General features: G+C 46.6%; 1 protein-coding gene across 10 annotated transcripts in view; it reads right to left on the bottom strand.

Annotated features, from left to right (window-relative positions):
- Positions 1–23,387, bottom strand: part of SLC39A10 (solute carrier family 39 member 10) — a 79,814-nt gene that overhangs the window by 4,920 nt on the left and 51,507 nt on the right. For 8 of the 10 annotated variants that reach the window (XM_065562037.1, XM_008174227.4, XM_065562038.1 and 5 more), the window contains 4 exons: positions 21,078–21,240; positions 19,289–19,657; positions 17,807–17,887; positions 3,502–3,692 (listed from right to left, as the gene is read on the bottom strand). In XM_065562037.1, the coding sequence (XP_065418109.1) occupies positions 3,502–3,692; positions 17,807–17,887; positions 19,289–19,657; positions 21,078–21,240 (804 nt within the window). The remainder of the gene's footprint in view (positions 1–3,501; positions 3,693–17,806; positions 17,888–19,288; positions 19,658–21,077; positions 21,241–23,387) is intronic. The other 2 variants (XM_024110778.3, XM_065562044.1) reach the window with 1 other exon arrangement.

Raw genomic sequence — 23,387 nt, 5'->3', positions numbered from 1 at the left:
TGCACAAGGCATCTGGTCACTTTAAAAAACATTGAGACCTTAAATTTCTTTAAAAAAAAAACAAACAAACAAAAAAAACACTTTATGGACCAATATGTTTATTAATTAGTTCTGAAGTAGGCTAGACAGGTCGCCGCTCCAAGCCAACGGGGGCTGCGGGAAGGACGGCAGCACACCCCTTGGCCCACACCGCTTCCCGCAGCCCCCATTGGCCTGGAGCAGCAAACCGGGGCCAGTGGGAGACGCGATCGGCCGAACCTGGGGACTCGGCAGGTAAACAAACCGGCCCGGCCCGCCAGGGGCTTTCCCTGAACAAGTGGTAGACCGGCTTTGAGAACCACTGTTCTAGAGTATGTCTACGCTGCAGCTGGTGCGCAAGATGTCAACCTTGTTGGGATATGTAAGGGTTAAGTAAAGACCTGGGAAACCACTGGTGTGCTGACATGGTATTAGGGAGTAGAAGCACGGGCCGTTTCTATGTTTGATAAATAAAATGCCATCCTTTTCCCTTCCCTTCTGCTTGCTAGGGATAGATAAGCATTGCAGCTCATAAGGAATGTGGTTGTCTAAAGAATACCCTCCCTTCTTTTTCCAGCTACATAAACGAGCTTGGGGTCATGGCCCCTTCCTCCCTTTCCTGTGAACTGCTGATTAAGGGAACTTGTGGCTGCAATTACTACAAAGAAATGTATTTTTAAGGTTAAAAGGTCTGTAGAATATGCTTAATGCTATAAATAGAGGCGGGGATAATTATATCGAGTATATGGGGATTCATATTACTAAATAAGGGTTTTGGGGGTGTTGTAGTAAATGTGGGTATTTACATATTAACTTAGATAAAAGTGTGTGATGTGTAACTCGGGGCTTACTCGACAACTGGGTCGAGGGGAACAAGTACTGCAATAAAGAAGCCCGTTTACTTAATCTGCCTCTGGGTCCTCCAGCTTCTTCTTTTCATCTCTACTAAAACTGTGTGATTTTTCACACACTACTTCTACCAGACTGTTTTGGCCATTCTTCTGAGTAGATCCTGGCATGTCTTGCAATCTAGATGTGATGGAGCAGATAGCACTACAGCCTCATCAGGGGAAGATGAAGAAGTGGCAGCTGGAGCAAGTTCGGAAGGGTGGTGATGTTTCTCAGTGGTCTGAAGTTGTGGTGGTGGAGCAGGAAACTCCTGAGGTTATTGACTGGGTTGAACTCTCAGACTCTACAAGGGAGTCCACTCTTACCCTGGAGTGGATAGAGGAGATGGGTCTTCTAAAGTGAAGAGGGCCCTAGGAGCTTAGCAGAACCAGGAATGAGGGCCACGGGCATGTTGTCTACAAAACGTGCGTGCGTATATACACACCAGGTAAAACACCAGGCCTTATAATGTCTGTGCCTGTTTTGATTGTACATGCACCCTTGGACTCCCCGTCAGAGAAGAGACTCTCCCTGCTCTTGTTTGAGACTGATGAAGAGAATGTATAGTCCTGCTGCAGAAGTGGAGCAGACCTAGTAGGAGTCCCTAAGCTTTGTTTAGGGACCTCCCTTATCGGTGCTGTACATACAATCTGTGCCAATAGCCTGCCAGAGCTTGGTATTCTAACTGCTGAAGGTAGTAAAGGACACTCAGGAAATTCAGACACCACCAAATCCCTCAGTACCACGAAGCTCAGTGTTGATGACGGCCAGTACTGATGAAAATAAATTAGAAATCTTCAGGGCTGGAGTAGACAGTGTCAATGATACTGATGAAGCTGGTGAAGCTGATACAGAAAGCACTGTTGTTGAACTCCTTAAAAACAATACTGCAGCATCGGTGCAGGTGAATGCGATGGGCTGTTTTTACGTCAGTACCGACATATGGGTACTAGGGTGCCATGGGAAACCATATTCAAGCCTTGAGCAACCCTTAAGACAAGGCTAAGCTAGGCTCTCTCTGCCCTTTTTTCTTAGAAAGTCCTATTCAGTGATCTATTCTTTGGAAGAGCAATGATGAGGCCCCACCCACTCTCAGACAAGGATTTGGGAACAGAAACCTCTGTGGACTAAGATGAAGTGGCTGGAGCCTGGGAACTAGTAGTGACCAGGGCACTCTTGGAAGAAGACTGCTCAGATCCGAGTCTGTCTTGTGTACTGGACCAGAAGCAGGTCTTAGATCTATCCAGAGAAACAGTTTACGTCAGCGTCTCTGACTCTGAGTTTGTTTTGAAAATGAACATCAAATAGAACATTTGGCTAGTGAAGTGCCCTCACCTAAACAAAACGAACATTCTGAGTGACCAGCATTAAAAGATATATATATAGCCATCTTGCATAAGGGCCAATACTTAAAACAGGGGGATTTCTGTTCGACCATAGAGGATAAAGACCGGGTACCAGGTAACAAAGACAAAAAAACAAAAAGGCAGAGACTAAAAAGGAAGCTTAACCAAAAATACAGAACCATCAAAATACGATACTACAGTCACTAACTATTCTGCTGCTCTAGAGTAAAGGACACTAATAGCAGTTCCATTTTTCAGCCATGTGCAATAATAAAGATCTGAGGGATGGTTGTCCTTGCTCCACCCTTTTGTGCTCTTGGAGGAGGGGTGCGAGGGCACTTAGGGTGCCTGCATGGGCTAAAAGACTCCACACCAAGAGTGGAACACACATCAATCATCACTGAAGTTAAGATTTTGTCATGATTATTTTAAGTAAACGTCAGGGACAGGTCGTAATAATAATATTAAAAAAAAATTAACGGAAGCCGGTGGCCTGTCTCTGACTTTTACTAAAAATGGAAGGGGGGAGGGGGAGACATGACAGGGGATGACTGAAGCCCGTGGGGTGCATGTGAGAGAATGACCCTGCTGCGTGGGGGGAGGAAGGGGAAAGAGCACCCGCTGTCCGTGCGGCTGACAGCTCCGGCCCCACTGGAGGTCCACGGAATCTCTGACTTCCGTGACATAAGCTTAGCCTTAATCATCACTTGAAGAAGCAACGTTTGTTAAATTTGACATTTGTCAAGAATTAACCTGCTAGCTATCAAAGCAGCATATTTACCAACAACCTTTTCTAAACATCCAAACGGATCTGTTTGGGACCAAATATATGCAGTTTTAGGATTGACCTCCACTTAAAATCAATCATGGACTGCCTTAGAGTATCCAAACATATCCTCACCCAGCAGCAAAAATCAAAAGATAGGCTAGAAGGATGACTTTGTCACTGGGAGAGCAGCAAGTGGCATTAAACAAGTTTTTATATCTTAACATGCAACCCTGAGAGTGAAGGGATTTGGTCAGATGAAAACCCAAACAGGTGGGACACTGCAAAACACTGGAGGTTTTCCCCATGAATTTACTATACTATATTTTTTAAGAGATAGCAAGGTCTGAATGGCTGTCTAGATATTTGCCTGTAGGTTTGCTTTATTTTGTGCAATACAAAAAAATAAGTTACACTGTCGGGTTATTTAAAGTCACAGATTTCATACATGCAGAATAAGGTAATGCGAAACGATAATCTTACCATATCTACCAAAGCGACATAAAGGAACATGCCCGCGGTGACTGCAAAGATCCATAAAGTGATGTTATTGGCATATTGTCCAACAGCTGTGCCTATCAGCATCCCTACGTAAGCCATCATAGCAGACAGGAGGTTGTACACAATGGCTTGCTTTACTGTCATACCTGCTTTAAGCAGCACGGCAAAATCACCTGAAATTGAAATAGAATAATGAAAGTTTTTAATTGTCATGATCCCACAAGAGACTAAATAGATGCATCTGCCCTCAGTTATATTATCTAATCTATCTAAGGAATTACTAAAGTGCCTATCGCTGTGGCAAACATACTGGAGGCTTTTTTTTAAGGGGAAAAGGGGCAACAGTGTATGACTACATAGCCTACAATACATATCACTTCCTTGATTAAAATTTAGTTTCAAAGGCAATCATGACTCATACTAGCTGATGAGGGGCTTTAACAGAGCTCTAAAAGGATCCCAATCCAGCCCTCCCAACTACAGTGCAGTTATGGTTAGTCAGATCTGTATGTACAAAAAGAGAGAAGTTCAGAGAGTGGGGTAATGGCTTTTTAATGAAAAATGCAGGTTCATTCTTGACCAGTCCCTCAGATCTTATTAGCGTTCTTCTCATCTTGACAGATTCTACTTTGCATGTGCATAAGAATGATAAACAGGCATTAGTGCCAGAAGGGAGCTACAGCATATGAAGTTGGAAGCACTGGGGAAGGGAAGAGAATGATGGTCAAACAGATTTTCAGAAGAAAGCAAGATTACACAAATCCACACTGATTTATACATTACTGGCTTGAGATACGTTACATTAACCTTGTATCCTATTGTGATGTCAGTATTAAGTATTTGCTACACTATGATTATTTCCAACACTAATATAGGCATAGAGAGATGGAGTTTGTACCTCCTTTTGTTGGTTTATTTTAAAGCTAGTTTTAGTAGAAATCACCTGTGTCCAAAGATGCAGGACAATAGAATTTCCAGTGCAGTGGACTTGACACAAGTTCTATTTCAACGGTTCTGTTTCTGTCAAACATATTATTTGTGAATTCTGGGGTGAAAAGTGACACTGATGCACCCCATGAGAACAGAAGACTTCATGTCCGATGTAATGCAATATTTGGGATTACTCACAGTGATCTAAAACTAAAGCATCTCCCACTGACAATTTAATCAGAGTTGACAGTCAGATGAAAAAAAAAAATGGTTACCTACCTCCCGTAACTGTTGTTCTTCAGGATGTGTTACTCATGTCCATTCCATTCTAGGTGTGCAGACACCCATGTGTGCGGTTGCTAGAGATTTTTGCATTAGTAGGATCCGTAGGGTCAGCAATGGCACCCCCTTGAGTGCCGCATTCATGCGCCGGTATATCAGGTACCTACACCCTCATTTTCTTCTTGCCGGCAACTCCAAAAGAGGGGCAGGAAGAACAACAGTTAGGAGAGGTAGGTAACCGTTGTTTCTTCTTCAAGTACTTGCTCATGTCGATTCCATTCTAGGTGACTCACAAGCAGTGTCCATGGAGGTGGGCTCGGAGTTCATGGTCTTGCAGCATTGCCCTGCCAAAGCCAGCATTGTCCTGGGCCTGCTGGGTCAGCGCATAACGGGACTTAAACGTGTGGACCCATGACCAGGTAGCAGCTCTACAGATCTCTTGGATCGGCACCTGAACCAAGAAGGCTGCTGCTTGCGCTCTAGTCGGGTGCACTTTGACTATCGCCGGTGGAGGCACATTCGCCAGCTCGTAGCAATAACGGACACAGGCCGTGATCCAGGATGAAATCCTTTGAGCGGACACTGGGCGACCTTTCATCCTGTCTGCCACTGCAACGAACAGCTGCGTTGATTTACAGAACAGCCGTGTCCTGTTGATATAGAAGGCCAGTGCCCTCCGGGCGTCCAGGGCATGTAACCTGTGCTCCTCTTCAGATTTATGAGGCTTTGGAAAGATCAGTAAGAAAATGTGCTGGCTGGTATCAATCTGGGAAACTACCTTGCGCAGGAACGCCAGATGCAGCCGTAACTGGATCTTATCTTTGTAGAACACCGTGTAGGGTGGTTCTGACGTAAATGCCCTGATCTCAGACGCTTTGCGGGTGCATATAACCACCACCAGGAACACAACCTTCCAGGAGAGGAGAGCAGGAAACCAGAGATTCGAAGGGAGCCCCATGAGTCTCCACAGCATGAGAGTCAAATCCCAGGGAGGGACAGGATCCCGGATGTGAGGATAAAGACGCTCCAGACCTTTCAAGAACCGGGCCATCATGTCATGAGCGACGACCGACCTGCCTTGGAACAGAGAGTGAAAAGCCTCAAGAGCAGCTAGGTGGACCCTAAGCGACGACAGGGAGAAGTTCTCAACTTTAAGGTGCAGAAGATAATCCAGGATCACTGGCAGCAAGTCCTATGTGGCCCGGACGCGTTGATGCGAAGCCCAGCACGTGAATCTTTTCCACTTTGCACGGTAAGTCGCTCTGGTTGAAGACTTTCTGCTACCCAGCAAAACCTGTTGCATCTGGATCGAGCATTCCCGCTCTTCCGCGTTCAGCCACGCAGCAGCCATGCTGTCAAGTGCAATGCCTCCAGGTTCAGGAGACTGCTGTGACCCTGGGACAGCAGGTCCAGCCAGAGAGGGAGTCACAGCTGCGTGGCTACCGAAAGGTCCAGCAGAGTGCCGAATCAGTGCCGGCAAGACCATTCAGGGGCTATCAGGATAATCTTTGCCTTGTCCTGTTTAATCTTCACAAGGATTCTCTGGATCAATGGCACCGGTCGGAAGATATACATCAGGGCTCCTGACCATGGAAGCAGGAAGGCATCTGACAGGGAACCCCCATCCATCCCCCGGAGCAAACAGAATACGTGGCATTTCCTGTTCTGGCGGGACGTGAACAAGTCCACCTGGGGAGTCTCCTACTTTCGGAAGATCATACTGGCCACCTCCAGATGGAGCAACCACTCATGGTGAGATGAGAAGGTCCTGCTGAGGCGATCTGCTAGCACAGCGTTTCTCAAACTGGGTTCTGTGGACCCCGGGGGGTCGCCGAGAGTATTCCAGGGGGTCCGCGGGCCTCGCTGATCAACTCCCCTCCTTCCCCCCAGCACTAAAAATCCAGTGGTGCAGCGGGACTAAGGCAGGTTCCCTGCATGCCTTGGCTCCGCGCCGCTCCCAGAAGCGGCCGGCATGTACCTGTGCGCCAACTCTTCAGCTCCCATTGGGTGGGGGCCTTGCCTGTGGGCAGGGACAGCGCGCGGAGACCCCCTGCCCCCCCGCCTAGGAGCTGCTGCCAGAGGGATGTGCCGGTCGCTTGCAGGAGCCACCAGAGAAAAGCGCCGCACGGCCAGAGCCTGCACCTCTCACTCCCTCCCGCACCCCAACCTCCTGCACCAGCCCAGAGCCTGCACCCTGCACTCCCTCCTGTATCCCAAACCCCTGCCACAGCCCAGAGCCCACACCCCTCACACCCTCCCAAGGAGATGGGGCAGGGGTAGAGTGGGGGCAGGGCCTGGGGCTGAGCAGGGAGGCTGGGGTAGGGGGTCCCTGAAAATTTTTAAATCAAAATGAGGGTCCTTGGGTTGCTGAAGTTTGAGAACCGCTATGCTAGCACATTCTTGGTCCTGGACAGATGCGCTGCTACCAGATGAATGGCATGTTGCACACAGAAGTCCCAAAGGCTGAGAGCTTCTTGACAAAGGGCTGACTATCTGGCTCCATCGTGCTTGTTGTGCAATACATCTTGGCGATACTGTCCGTGAGGACCTGCATCACCTTGCCCGTCAGGTGGGGCAAGAACTGCCCGTAGCTCCCTGAAATTGATGCGATGGCCAGATCGTGCCACAGCCAGCAGCCTTGAGTGCTGAGTTCACCCAGCTTGGCTCCCCATCCCAGGTCCAAAGCATCAGAGACCAGGTTCCGCGACAGGGCTGGGGCCATAAAGGGAACACCCTCCAACGCTGACCGAGGGGTCAACCAACACTCCACGGACGACAGGATGTGATCTAGCACCCTAGATCGTGTCTGTTGGGGGTGTAAACGGACAGCAGCCACGCTTGCAAAGGCCGGAGCTGGGCATGCATGATTGACCACATATCTTCAGGCTGCCACATATCTTCCTGCCTGCGGTTGCTAGGCTCTGAGCCATTGTGAGCGGGTGGTTCTTCACATGGGAGATTAGGTCTGACATGGCCTGAAAAAGCATTTCTGGAAGGAAGGCTCTGGCTCGCGTGGAGTCGAGAACCGCCCCAATGAACTCTATGCACTGGTCTGGCCTTAAGGTGGGGTTTTTTCTCGTTTATCAACAGACCCAGGTCGCAGCAGGTGGAACGCACCAGATCGAGCTTCTCTGCACTTGTTCCGGAGACCTGCCCTTGATGAGCCAATTATTGAGATCTGGGATGACCTGGACCCCTCTGACGGCCACTGGTGGCATACATTTTGTGAAGACCCTTGGAGTCGATGAGAGGCCAATGGGGAATGCCATAAATTGGAAATGGCATTTGCCCACTAAAAAATGGAGGAAATGTCTGTGACCTTGGAATATGGAGATATGGAAATAGGCATCTTTCAAGTCGAGGGCACCATACCAGTCTTCTGGATCCAGGGAGGGGATGATGGAGACCATGCGAAATTTCAACTTTTTGAGAGACTTGCTGAGGTGTGGCAGGTCCCAAATGGGTCTGAGGCAGTCTTCTGCTTTTAGGATTAGGAAATAATGAGAGTAGAATCCTTTCCCTGTCGTGTCCCCGTGACCTCCTCCACCACCCCCACGTGCAGGAGCTTCTCGACCTCTTGGATGAGGAGTTGCTCATGAGAAGTGTCCCTGAAGATGGATGGGAAGGAGGGAGGGATGGAAAGAGGAGTGGCCGAAAACGGCAGGGTGCAACCTTGAGACACTATGTCCAGCACCCAACAGTCTGAGGTGACTCGGGACCAGGCCGAGCGGAAGGGACAAAGATAGTTGAGGAAAGAGCAGGGTGGATCATGGGAGGTGATTGGGGCATCGCTCTCGACCGCACCTTCAAAATGAGTGCTTCTGACCCCTGGGGTGTTTTGCTAGGCTGGGCTGCGCAGGTGAGCTGGAGGAAGGGCAACGGTGGCTGAAACTAATGCCTCTGTCCCTTCTCCTTGCAGACCCTCTGCCAAGGCCTGGGTGGCAGCCGGAACAGCTTTCTCGCAGGCTGCAGTGTATGCGTGACCAGCGAGTGAAGGGTGGCCCTGGTGTCCTGTAGTCCATGAAGCATCACATCCGTCTGGTCCAAAAAGAGACCATTCCCATTCCCCCCTGCATGGAGGTCTGCATTTCTTGGGAGAGTCCGGTGCTGCCAGGAGCTGCACCTCATTACCACCGCCGACGCGACCACCCTGGCTGCCAAGTCCGCTGCGTCCCATGCCATCTGGAGGGAGCACCTGGCAGCCACACTGCCCTCCTCTGCCAGGGTGCCACATTCTTGGGCCAAACCCTGCGGGAGGGACTCCTTGAACTTATGGATGGAGTCCCATAAGTTACAATTGTTTCAGCCCAAGAGGGCTTGATGGTTTGCCACATGGAACTGCAAACTGGCCGTTGAATACATTTTTCTTCCAAACAGGTCCTGCAATCATTTGGCCTCTTTATTTTTGGGGGTCGAGCTGATATGCCCGTTTGTCTCTTTCATTGGCCACAGAAACCACCAGCGATCCTGGGGGAGGGTTGGTGTAAAGGTATTCAACCCCTTTGGCTGGGACAAAGTATTTCTTTTCGGCCTGTTTTGAGGTGGGAGGGATAGAGGACGGAGTTTGCCAGAGGGCCTTGGTAATTTTAAGGACGCCACTGTGAAAGTTAGTGTGACATCATAAAAGCTTTGAATACAGCTGGGTGGAACCCTTAAGGTATAGCTGTAAGTTTTCAGCATTTCAGTTTATAGAAAATGGTTCTTCAGCTAAGAGAACAGTTCTCACCTAGATTTTACTTAGAGCATCCAAAATTCCAACTTGCATTTGCCCCCTCTAAATTAGGTCTCATTTCTTCCAAAATGCCTTAAACCTAATCATCACCAACTTATCATCTGACTGCAATCTGAAATTGAATGACTGAATGCTGATGTGACCCAACCAAAGAGAGTGACAGATGCTATACAATTTTGCCTTTATAGCTCCTCCAGAACTCCACCATACTATGCCTCCCCTGAGCATAACAAATGCAGAGCTGAAATGTGGGTAACTGTTATTTTAATGTTCCTTTCCATGTGTGACTCATCTTGTATTTCAAGATTTGAACTCTTTCCAATTACTTTAAAAGCTAAACATCTTTATTTTCTCTGTTTCGAGTTTGCTTTTATAAGCTTACTTTCCTTCTTCAGAATGCTGAACATATGATGATGCTAAAAATTCTCATCTACTCAGCATATCAGTCATGCTGACTTTTATACTTTGTTATTAAAATTACTTTATCTCTTAAGTGCATCTTGAAGTAACAAACTGTGGTAGGATTATGTTATCTGAATAAGGTGAATGTTTTGTTTACAGACAATGAAAACAGGGAAATATACAATGTATTTCCTTGATTTAAAAGAAGATTTTATCTTGCATAGCACTGAAGTTTGTAGAGGGAGCCTGGTAGAGAGAGCACTGAACTTGGACTCAGGAGATCTAGGTTTTCTTCCCAACTGTGGCACTGGTCTGCTGGGCGACCTAGGGAAAGTCACTTTCCCTTCCTGTGTTTCAGTTTCGCCATATGTAAAACAGGGAAAAAAGCTTTGAGATCTGCTGATGAAAAGCACTATAACACATCTAGGTATTATTATGATTCTTCATTTGGCTCAAACAATCTTTTGGCTTTAGAGAAATAGGAGACTGACAGAATCATTATCTAGTCCATCTGGTGGAAGGTTTTACACTATGATGTGCATGCAGTTTTGGATACAGTAAGATAGTTTCAAAGCGATTGATCTACCGACTACTTTCCTGCTGACGGCAGCTACAAGTCTGCAACCTACCGTGCTTGGTGACTTGTGTTTTCAACACAAATCTCATCCATACCTCTAGATCATCTTGTTTTTCCAAGAGACAGATTCACAGCTAATCTGTTAATTCCATGAATTCCCCCCCACCCCCGATTAAATATTTTACCCACTAGGTAACAGATTTCTACCAGGTAGCTATCATATCCCAAATGCTTATGAACACGGTAGTCCTATCTGCTTTGTATTTCTAGCCACTGACTTATTGTTGAGTGGTAACAGAGATATCATTCAGGATTGGGGACCTCACCAGTGCATTGTATAACGGTACTAACACCTCCTTATCTCTACTGGAAACACCTCGCCTGATGCATCCCAAGACCGCATTAGCTTTTTTCACGGCCATATCACAGTGGCTGCTCATAGTCATCCTGTGATCAACCAATACCCCGAGATTCTTCTCCTCCTCTGTTACTTCCAACTGATGAGCCTCCAGATTATAACAAAAATTCTTGTTATTAATCCCTAAATGCATGACCTTTCCCTTTTCACTATTAAATTTCATCCTATTACTATTATTCCAGTTTACAAGGTCATCCAGATCTTCCTGTATGATATCCCAGTCCTTCTCTGTATTGGCAATACCTCCCAGCTTTGTGTCATCCGCAAACTTTATTAGCACATTCCCACTTTTTGTGCCAAGGTCAGTAATAAAAAGATTAAATAAGATTGGTCCCAAAACCGATCCCTGAGGAACTCCACTAGTAACTTCCCTCCAGCCTGACAGTTCACCTTTCAGTATTACCCACTGTAGTCTCCCCTTTAACCAGTTTCTTATCCACCTTTCAATTTTCATATTGATCCCCATCTTTTCCAATTTAACTAACTAATAATTCCCCATGTACCCTGACTGGGAGTGGGGTGGTTTTCACTTAGAATTTCTAGCCCTCCGTCTGTAGAAGTCTTGTCTAGGATGAGGAGGGTAGGACTGTTGCTGCTGGGACTGGGGCTTGAAATGCTTTCGCTGGGGTATGCATCCCCAGTGACTTCATCGTTGCCCAGGAGTCCTTTAAGCTATGCAGCTTAGAATCAGTCTGGTCTGAGAATAACTCTGTGCCCTCGAACGGAAGGTCCTGCAGGGTTTACTGAACTTCTGTAGGTAGCCATGCACCCCTTCTCATGGCTCGACCAGACGAAAGTGTGCGGGCGGCAGAGTCTGCTGCATCCAGGGAAGCTTGAAGGGAGGTCCTCGCCACTGATTAACCTTCTTCAATGACAGCCATGAATTCGGCTCTGGAGTCTGATAGTATAAGCTCATTAAACTTCAACATTGAGGCCCACGAGTTGAAGCTGTATCTGCTAAGGATAGCTTGTTGATTCACTATCCTCAGCTACAGGCCCCCAGTTGAATAGACCTTTCTACAGAATAGGTCTAACCATTTTGACTTCAGAGTTGGCTCCTGTTGCCAGTCTTTCTTTCTCATTAACCGCAGTGACCACTGGGGAACACGGCTGCGGATGAAAAAACAAGTACTCGTATCACCTGGACAGGACAAAGTACTTGCATTTGACGCCCCTGGCAGAAGGGGGAATGGATGCCGGGATCTGCCAGAGCTTTTGCACATTGCTCTGTATGGTTTTAATCAGGGGCAGAGTGCTCTGGACAGGCCCTCCGGTGTATGATATCGACCACAGGGTCCTCAGGTTCGATAACCTCCTCCGCCTGCAACCCCATGTTGCGGGCGATCTGCGTAGTAGGTCCTAGTGTGACCTATGGTCTATCGGTGGAGGTCCAGAAGCTGAGACCTCTGCCGCTGCCTCGTCAGGGGACGAGGATGAGGAGGCTAGGGGTGGCACAGGGTCCTCTTGTCCCTCAAGTTCTCTGGCCTCCTCCTGTTCGATATCTGGGCCCCGCCTGCTCATGGGAAGTAACTGTCTCTGATCCCTTAGGGGCCGGGCAATCACTAGGTGGTTGGGGTGCTCTGGTTTCGTAGATGACCAAACGAGAGCCCCTGGAGAATGAAACCCGGGCCTGGTGATAAGCCTAGGGGTTCCAAAAGGGCCATTGCGTCTGAGGCTGCCAGTGTGGAGGCCAAGCTACAGGTGCCTCGCTCCTATGTCTGTGGGAATGGTGCTCACTGTGGCAGGAGTAGAATTATTCCGCTTCCAAGTCCAACGACTCCAATCTGGACCTGGACGACCACAGCGGCGCTGACCGGTATTGCACAGGGGATTGATGCTGATGCCCCCACACTGGGGATTGGTGCCGAGAGCTGGGCACTGGAAATCGGTGCCACTCTGTCAGTGCCGGTGATTGGTGCCGTTCCAGTGGTGGCGGCGATCTGGATTGCCTGGGCTGTGCCAGGGATGAGTGTAAGGAGTCCCAAAATGCCTGCCGGTGCCTGGGCGATGGCGAGCAGTGCCAAGGAAAACAGTGCCATGCAGGAGAAGAAGAATGCTGCTTCATAGCCAGCTTCCCTCTAGATGGCGCTGGGCGTGGAGGTACAGGAGGCTAGTCCCTGACTGCCAGGGGTTGCGATGCCATCAGTTCTATGAACTCCCTGTCAGCTTTGAAAGTGTCTGGGGTGGAGTTTAACTCCAATTCCTCCACCTGGAACTGCCTGCCCAGGAAGTCACTGGGCGCCAGATTCAACGGTCCCCCCTTTGGGAGCTGAATGCTCCTTCCCTGGACACACCTTTGGGAGCTGATGCACCCAGACGCTGACACACCTTTGGCCTCGGTAAGCGGCCTCTGTCAGTTTTCTTCCACTTGTGCGGTACCAACAAATGGGAATGGTACTGGGTAGTCTGCGGTACCGGGGAGCCATGCAGAGGGCCTCTGGACTCTTTTCTCAGTGTCGTATCATGCACCGAGGCTGGAGCGCTGCATACTGATTCGGTCGGCACCGAGATCCTGCGCTCCGAGGCGGGTTGAGGACGGAGAGCAGACTCCATCAAAAGCTGTTTCAGACAGAAGTCCCGCTCTTTTTTCCATCCTGGGTCGAAAGGACCTGCAGATTTTGCACCTGTCTGTTTGGTGTTCTTCCCCCAGACACTTCAGGCACACATCGTGGGGATCGCCCGTTGGCATGGGCTTACTGCAGATCCCACACCGTTTAAACCCTTGGCCCCGAGGCATGCCCCAGAGCCAAGGGAAGGAAAGGGACAGAATGGAACCCCGGTCCTTAACCAAAAGTATAACTCCTCTTCTATTTGCAGGACCCCATATCAAACAGGATTGACTGGTAGTGGACACAGTATTCCTCCTTATGAGCTCTTAGCTGAATGAAATTCACAAATGCCTATCTCTGACAGAACTCTAAACTATGCTAAACTACAGAACTAACGAACAAGCTAAGGGAAACACTTGCGAGGCAAGTGAACGCTGTTCTAACAACCGTCACGAGCGGTAAGAAGGAACTGAAGGGGGGTTGGGTCGGCAGGGTCATATATTGAGTGCCATAAAGGCACTACTCCAGGGGCTCCATGGCCAACCCGACAGGTGCTGCTAAGGGAAATCTTTCCAACAACCTTGCACACAGCACGCACACACCTGATTGGAATTGACATGAATAAGCACTCGAAGAAGAATAGTATCAGAGGGGTAGCCGTGTTAGTCTGAATCTGTAAAAAGTAACAGAGGGTCCTGTGGCACCGTTAAGACTAACACGAAAGCTTATGCTCCCAATACTTCTGTTAGTCTTAAAGGTGACACAGGACCCTCTGTTACTTTTTTCGAAGAAGAATGCGAAATTTCACTTCAACCAATGCCCATAAATCACAAAAAGCCTTCTTCAGATGGAAATTAACTGACCGCTGAGCAGAAGAGGATGAAAACAGCTGGTTAAGTGATTCAATCCATCTGCTTCTAATTTTGGGCTTGTCTTCACGTGCAGCACTACAGCGGAGCCAGTGCAGCTATGCCACTACAGTACTTTAGTGGAGACACTCCTACGCAAACCGGAGAGCTTCTCCCATTGGTGCAGTTAATCCAGAGAGGCGGTAGCTATGTCAATGGGAAAAGCTCTCCCATCGAGACAGTGCTTGTCTATGTGAGGAGTTAGGTGAGTATAATTACATCGCCCAGGGGTGTGGATTTTTCACACCCCTGAGCGACGTAGTTATACCAGTATACGTCTGTAGTGTAGACCTGGCCTTAATGTAGTCAAGTAATGGCCATAAATAACATGCATGTCTGGAAAGTACTTCAAATGGCAAACTGAAGTCACTTAGGCCTTGGCTACACTGGCACTGTACAGCGCTGCAACTTGCTGCGCTCAGGGGTGTGAAAACGGCAGCGCGACTACACTCGTGCTTCACGGCAGCGCTGGGAAGTCCCGAGTGTAGCCAAGGCCTTAGAAGAAAAATATTTAAACTAACTTCTGCATACCTGGAATATTCAGTATATTCTTTAAAAGTAGGTCAAAAGTACTTGCTAATTTTTACCCCACCTTTTTAAGTGCGTATATAGAAGTCTCCTCTCTCTATATAGTGAGCGCCACCAGAAGAAACATATCCTGACTGCAACTCTCTCAGCTTGCCTGAAACCAATTGTGAGTGATCCTTTAAAACTCAGTATAGGTCCTTTGCCCTCCACTTCCATCAGAACTGGGTCTCCAAGAGGAGGCGCCCTACAGTGATAGATCAGCCAACCATTACCTTGCACCTAGAGAAAACTTCTCCAGCCTCCTGGACAGGAAGCGGAACACCTGTCATATTCGGAGGTTGTCACTGAGTTTGGCAAACAGACAAAACTAAGTAAATGCACAAAAATGACTGTCAACTGTTTACACCTAGGCTGAGTTTGGCTAGACCATCCAAGCGATTCAGTGCCATTCAGTGAACCCCAGCAGAATACAGGACTCAGTCAAATCCAAATCAAACATGGAAATGTGTTATAAAATGATTGTCTCCTTTTGTTCTCCACTAATGTTGCTCCGGAACCCTCCAGTGCAGAACACTAAATCACTGGTTCCCTGCCTCTCTTTCCGATGAAATGCAAAACCCATGGTCCTGACCATGTGGAGTAAAATCCCACAGTTGTGTCTCTCAAGAGTGGAGGTGTGTCATAACTATAAAGGGAAGGGTAACAGCCCTCCTGTGTACAATACTATAAAATCCCTCCTGGCCAGAGACTCCAAAATCCTTTTACCTGTAAAGGGTTAAGAAGCTCAGGTAACCTGGCTGACATCTGACCCAAAGGACCAATAAGGGGACAAGATACTTTCAAATCTTGGTGGAGGGAAGGCTTTTGTTTGTGCTCTTTGTTTTGGGGGTTGTTCGTTCTTGGGACTGAGAGGGACCAGACATCAATCCAGGCTCTCCAAATCTTTCTGAACAAGTCTCTCATATTTCAAACTTGTAAGTAAACAGCCAGGCAAGGCGTGTTAGTTTTTATCTTTGTTTTCTCAACTTGTAAATGTACCTTTTGCTAGAGTGTTTATCTTGGTTTGCTGTAACTTTGAACCTATGGCTAGAGGGGATTCCTCTGGGCTCTTTAAGTTTGATTACCCTGTAACGTTATTTTCCATCCTCATTTTACAGAGATGATTTTTACCTTTTTCTTTAATTAAAAGCCTTCTTTTTAAGAACCTGATTGATTTTTCCTTGTTTCTAAGATCCAAGGGGGTTGGATCTTGATCCACCAGGAGTTGGTGGGAGAAAGGAGGGGGGATGGTTAATTTCTCCTTGTTTTAAGATTCAAGGGGTTTGGATCTGTATTCACCAGGGAATTGGTGAAGAGTCTCTCAAGGCTACCCAGGGAAGGGAATTAGCATTTTCGGAGTGGTGGCAGCGGACCAGATCTAAGCTGGTAGTTAAGCTTAGAAGTTTTCATGCAGGCCCCCACATTTGTACCCTAAAGTTCAAAGTGGGGAAGCAGCCTTGACAAGGCGTTAAATGAATTCCATTATCCTGAACAAATTCTAACTCCAATAACATACATTCCAATTCCTTAAATTCCCCAGCAGTTTCGCTTCTTATCCTAAACTGTTGTGCGTAGCATTGTTGTCCAATACTAAAAACTTCTGCAATACCCCATCTATAATCTCTTATCTGTCTCAGAGAAATGGTGGCAGGCTAAATCTGTATTTTACTTCTATAGTGCTTTTCATCCAAGGATCTCTAAAAGCTTTACAAGTATTTTGTGGCTTTACTCCTCTCTTGGAGGGGCACAAACAGGCCCCAGCTAGGTCCTCTCCGGGTAATAACAGACATTAGTTGGACAAGTCATTCATGATATGATTGTTTGAAACACTAGAAGTGACCTCTACTACTAAAGTATGGTGTATTGGAGACAGCAAGAACAGAGAGCAAAGACAAAAGGATCATTTTGCAGAGAGAAAACCTGCCAACATTCTTTTAATCCCGGTATGATCATTTTATCCTTTCCCCCCGTCTTAAAAATCTTTAGAAATGAAACCATGGCCTCAGATAATAGTGCCTCAAAAGATCTTCCAAGGGATGGAGAAGACTGCAAACGGCAGAGCTGTAATTCAGCAAGGGAAAATAGTCAAGGAGAAGTGGGATTGTAACATATCACTACCCACTAAACTGTGAAAAAACATCTGTAAAACAGCAATGCTAATGCTAGCCTTAAAGAATAATTGCTTTAAAAATTCTCTTAGTGCTAATGGATTTCAGTTACATATACCTGCCTGGAAGCCCTAATTTGCAAGGAAGCAAAATATTCTCCCATACTTGGTCTACTATGAATTGTATAGACCCTGATAATCCATACCCACCCCCAACCAGGGCACATGCCAAAACAGCAGCAAGATAGCTGCATCTTAAAAAGTCATGTTCATAAAATTTTCCTTCTTGCCTATGCAATTTTTTCTCTAATATCACATATGCAATGTGATGCAGCACACCTCTTTTATTTGCAAGACCCCATATCAAACAGGGTTGACTGGTAGTGAACACAGTATTCCTCCTTATGAGCTCTTAGCTGAATGAAATTCAGATGCCTATCCCTGACAGAACAATAAGGTCACAAGTGCGTGACCAACCAACAATGTACTCAAATGTATTCAGTAAGAACATTCTAATAACATGCGTTCTGACAGTTTCACATGCAGAATGGATGGTATACTGATGACGCTAGATTCCTACTAAAATACAGACTAATGTTCTGATTATACACATTGAATAAATGGCATAGTATAATCATGTTCTGTATGTGAGTTTCTTCTGGTGTAAATGGTCACCCTAATGGTTTTCATATTGCATTTTGTTTACCCTCATTACTATTGTGAGAACCCCTGGATATATTTTTCATATAGTAGCTTTTCATTCAATGTCAAAGAGACCAAAAACAACCACATTTGAAGTTTACAGAATTAATTACCTAATTCATGGGGAAGCTCATGACAAAACACTGCTACAGATGTACTAATTCCTCCTGTCAATCCGGCACTAAAAGCTGCTCCTGGAAAAATAAGATGCAAATAATGGTATTTTAATTTTATTGACTATGTTAAACAACAATCGATAGATAGGTAATGTACAGTTCCCTCTGCAGAGATTCCAATATTTTTCAGCATACATGTGAAATATTCAGAACAGTGGACTTTCTACTTCCAAAGACACTGGTAAGATCTGGGTGAATCTGGATGGATGATGCTATAACAGAACCCAAAATGCCACAAAAGCTGCTTACTTCTGTTCCAATTTCTCTCTCTAGAGGATTGTCTACGCTACAAAATTAGGTTTCTTAAGTTAGGTCGACCTACAGCCACCACAGCAATTAAATCAACTATTAGCGTCCACACTACCTTCCTTCCGCTGGTGGTGTGCGTTCTCACCGGAAGCGCTTACACTGACTGAAGTGGAGCATTGTGGGGCACTGAGAGCCAGAGTGTGGCACCGATAGCCACGGGGGCTTACAGCTAGAGCCCCACCCCCGGGCTGACCAAGATGTGAGCCCAGCATGGGACTCAATTTCACAGCAGGGAGCCTACCAGGAACGAAACTGACATTCTTGTCAGTTTTACAGCTGCTATTATTTCACATTTCCTCTCCAGCTCTGGCTGTCAGTGTGGCACTGGGCTCACAGCTGGCGCCCGCGGCCTCAGGGCTGATAGCAGGAGCCAGAGACAAATGTGAAACAATAGCAGCTGTGAAGCTGACAAGAATGTCAATTTCATTCCTGGTAGGCTCCCTGCTGTGAAACTGAGCCCTGTGTGGGGCTCACAGCTCAGGCTGTCAGCTGCAGGGCAGGGGGGGATTCCAGCTGTGAGCCTGGCACCCATCTGACAGCTCAGGCTGTCAGCTTCAGGGCGGGGGTGGGAGCACACAGACCCAGCTATCAGGACACTGAGTTGCCCTAACTACATCGACCTAAACACTATGCCTCTTGGAGAGGTGGAGTTATTAAGTCAATGTAATGGGCAATTTACATCGTTGGGAGTACCACTGTAATGTAGAAACTGACAAGAATCCGCTATGGTTTTTCAATTTGGCTATACATTTAATTTGAGCCTTTATTATGGTGTTTTAAAAAGTTTCCATGCAGCTTGCAGGCATTTCACTTTTATGACTGTACCTTTTAATTGCCATTTAGCTAGCTTCCTCATTTCTGTGTAGTTCCCTTTTCTGAAATTAGCATAGACTAGGCTTGCACCATAGCTGCTGGCATTTTTAAACACCAAGGTTCTTAGACCTGCTCTGCGCAAGATTAAACAAAATGCTAGTGGCCACCTGGAGCCTCGTCTGTACTAGTCCTCCTGATATTACTGTCACCCACAGAACTTTACCAATGGGAAATGTTACCAAAATTACCTATGGTAGGTACAGCCATAGAGAATATGCTCAACCCTTTTTTACTTACCTATCGCTAAACCATCGCTAAAATTGTGGATGCCATCTCCCATAATTACCATCCAAGCTATATTAGCAATTCCAGTATCTTTCAGGTCCTTTCCAGAATGGCAGTGACCATGGGAATGATGGGAATGTTTGTGATGCCAGTGATGGTTGTGTTTCCTAGCTATTTTATCCCCTCCATGGTTGTCATCATACTCTGTATCATGAAGATCATGGTCGTGAACAGAGTGAGAAACGTCATTGTAAGTATGGTGCATGTGGTTTCCATCTTCTACAGACAGAAAGTTTTTAGGAGGGGATTCCAACTGGCCATCTAGATCAGTTAGTTCAGTTTCATTAAATCGATCTTCAGATACAACTGAGTCATCGGCACCTGTATTAAAGCCAGAGAAAGACACGATGCATTAATTCTTAAGTAAGAAACCACCAGCAAGCATGCCATTGCATATCAATGTTTTCAGATATTCAACTGCTTTGCTAAAACACAAGAAGAAAACATAGAAGCCTATTAAACATTCCAACACTTCCCAAGCTAAAGATCATTGTATCCGCATGCAGCTGGAGTAACAAAGAATTCTCTTTTTTGCTCTGTTTACTGTGGAATGTTTGCAGGTCATGCAGAAATCTCAAATGCAATACAACTGCTCTGCACAATAAATCATCTGCAGTACACAGAGCCACTTTCAGCCTGACCTAGCTTGTACCTGATAATTTGCTACTGACATATTTAGACAAAGCTCATGTTTCAGCAGAGTTAAAAGCAGAAAAAATAAATGTCAAGAATACAATAATAAAATCTCTTACAGGCCAAAGACTGAGGACAAAGTGCACTGAAAACTTTACATGGTTATTTCGGAATGCATGCGCACACACAGGTAATCTAACCAGCACTGGAGTGCAGCAACCTCTGTGTCTGAACATGGCAGCTCTTTAAAGTTATTTGTACTGCACCTTTCTTATATGTGCTTGTTTCACAATGTAGTAGATCAGTGTGATTAGTTTTATAGGAGTGCCAGAACTAATTTTACTTGTAAGCCACAATGACAACAAAGAACAAGGAAAAAGGTGAATCAAATGCTGGGAAGTATTTAGCATGTTCCAGGTGAAATAAGTTTGCTGGTGTCAACGCAGGTCGAAGTGATAAAATGATCTAGCTGAGAGAGAGGGGTTTCAGGAATGATAAATATAATAAGGGTTATTTCACACTGGCCAAGAAGATAACCCATTATTTCAAAATCAAAGTTAAGCAACTCTTAAATGTTCTTTGACATTTTCTTAAATCAGTTTATGCAGATAGACAAAATTACTGGACAAACAGTTTCTCACACATTATTTTGAGACTATTTCAAGAGAAGGATCTTAATCTAAGTGGGATGATCCTTACAATGACAATGGTACTGCAATTCAAAAAGCTGTAGGCTCCTATAGTTAAACAAAAGAATTGTTTTGTTTTTTATTATGGGGGAGATTTACTGGATGGTTTCAGCACTCTGCCAATTAAGTGAAAAGAATATTTTATTTTTCCTTAGAAGCCAAATTCCCATCTTCTATTAAAGGAAAGGAAAGCCACCTAACACACCAAAGCTCTCATAACAGAGAGTGTTTCAGTGCTTCTATAACTATACCTGGGGCTTGCAGTCTTACATGAGGACAGTTGATTAGGTAATACTAGTCTTATTAACAAAGATTTACAGAAAGGAAGTGCTAATATCCAAAACCATAGGTTACATGCAGTGATGCTCTTTTTTTTGAGTCTCAAACGTCAAGGACAAATTCTCAACATTAATGTCTACCTGCCAGAGGTTTGAGCTGAAGCCAGTCAGCATTTGGCCTATTATTCAGTTTGTGTTCTGAAAGCTTCCTTCCAATTGGTGATTCTTCAGTCTTCTGTTTTTTCTTGCACCACTTCTGGTTAGACTGAAACAGATAACTGTCAGTGCCTAGTTTGTAACAAAACTGAAAGGAAAGGAAGATTCACTGAAGTTTTGTCATACATATCACTTTAATATTCAATAAAATTATCTTTTGATGTGGATCTTAGAACTACAGAATTTCAAATATTCACGAAGATCATCACTGATACAGATTATGGGAATTTTCAGCTATAGACCATAGACCTACATAATCAAATAATGTATAATTTCCTAAATTAGCACAATTCATACACAGAATACATCATCAATGCCTGTTGTATTAGCCAAGAGACACTTCCCATATAGAACTGTTATATTTGTTTAATTTGTTCAAGTTTAAAATCTGCATTTAATTGCTCCCTTCCTGTTTGGTGTGTTTTATGACCAAGACTACAGGCTGGGACCACAGGTTTTCCACACCAATTTGGAGGACTTAATTCATTAATCTTAGTGGAAGATATATGTAAATCCATGCACCTTATATTCACAGCCTATACACAATTGTAATAAATCTTTGTACAAAATACACCTTGTGAAGTATCACTTGAAAACTAATAACTTGCTGGTCAATAATATTTTGAAATGTGTGTTGCAACATTATATATAAAGTTATGAACAGAAGATGAAACTATGATGGAAATGTGTTTACCAGACAAGTCTGGGGAGGGGTAAACCTGTTTCTCAAAGACAAAAGACAAGCTGATGCCTCTAGCCGGGTGTCAAAGTTTACTGACAATCACCTATCAAGTGGCCATTCTTTGGCAAGGAAGGGGAGCAGGAATAAATCAATCAGCATTGTGTTGCTTTATTAACTGGGGGGGATACATTGGCAACAGGCCCGGTGACCCCCCTCAACGAGTCAAAAACGCCGTTTCCCTGGCCTCTTGCCCTTCGAGGGCCCGGGTCTTGGGGCTGAATGGGATTGATGTTGGGACCAACGCCTTTGTTCCCTCTGCCGCTTAGGCGGGGGTTCGTATCTGCCCCGAGCCGGAGGAGCAGAGGTTTGAGGCCTGGGCTTGTCCTTAGGGGGCGGGACATACAGGCCTAGCATCTGCAGGGTGGTGCGGGAGTCCTTCATCCCGTGCAGACGGGTATCTGTCTGGTCCGCAAATAATGCTTTGCCATCGAATGGCAGGTCCTGCATTATAGACTGGGACTCCATGGACAGCCCGGAGAGCGAGAGCCACGACACCCGTTGCATGGAGACTGCGGAAGCCATCGAACGAGCGGCTGTGTCTGCTGCATCCGAAGCTGCCTGGAGAGCTGCTTTGGCAGCGGCCGCACCCTCGTCGATCAAAGCCCAGAACTCCATCCCGTCCTTATCTTGAAGAAGGGGCTCAAACTTGGGGAGGGATCCCCAGAGATTAAACTCATACCGGCGCAGCAGTGCCTGGTGGTTGGCCACTCTGAGCTGGAAACTCGCGGACGAATAAACCTTTTTTCCAAAGGTGTCAAGTCTCCGAGCGTCCTTGTCCTTTGGTGTGGGCACGGGCTGGCCATTCCGCTCATGGTGGTGGACCAACTCTACCACCAAAGAGTTCGAAGCTGGGTGGGTGTATAGGTACTCGTGACCCCTTGTGGGGACGAAATACTTCCTTTCGGCCTTCTTGGAAATGGGCCCAAGAGAGGCCGGGGTCTGCCAGAGGTGATGTTGGCTACCCCCTGATGGAATGGGAGGGCCACATGCCCCGGTACCAAGGAGGCGAGGACATTAAACAATGTGTCGGAGCGCTCCTCCATCTCCTCGGCCTGGAGCTCGAGGTTTGCTGCCACCCTCCTAAGCAGTTCCTGGTGCTCCTTGAAGTCCTCTTGAGAAGAGGGAGGCGGTACCGCAACTGAATTGCCCGGCGCCGAGGAAGTAGATGGTTCAGTGCCTTCAGCCACCGACGGCATCATAGGCTCGACGTCCAGGTCCTGTCCCGGATTCGGTGCCGGGGGGTTGGCGCCTGCAGCCTGATCCTGGTGCCGGGGAGGCGACGCAGGGTGGCCCTGAGAGGCTCCCACCACGGAGCGAGGTCCCGGCTGAGCGGGTGCCTGAGGCCACAGTGCCCACTGGCACCACTGTCCTTGCCAGGGAACTGAGACACCTGGGGTGCAGGCAGAGCTGGTTGCTCCTGTGGTGCGGTGCAACCCGGAAAGAGACGGCTGCGCGCTGACGCTGAAATCCTGGAGGAGCGCACGGTGCCGTAG

The sequence above is a fragment of the Chrysemys picta genome, chromosome 11, assembly GCF_011386835.1.
Source record: "Chrysemys picta bellii isolate R12L10 chromosome 11, ASM1138683v2, whole genome shotgun sequence".
NCBI classification, from domain to species: domain Eukaryota; kingdom Metazoa; phylum Chordata; order Testudines; family Emydidae; genus Chrysemys; species Chrysemys picta.
This window is presented reverse-complemented; position numbering and strand designations above follow the sequence as displayed.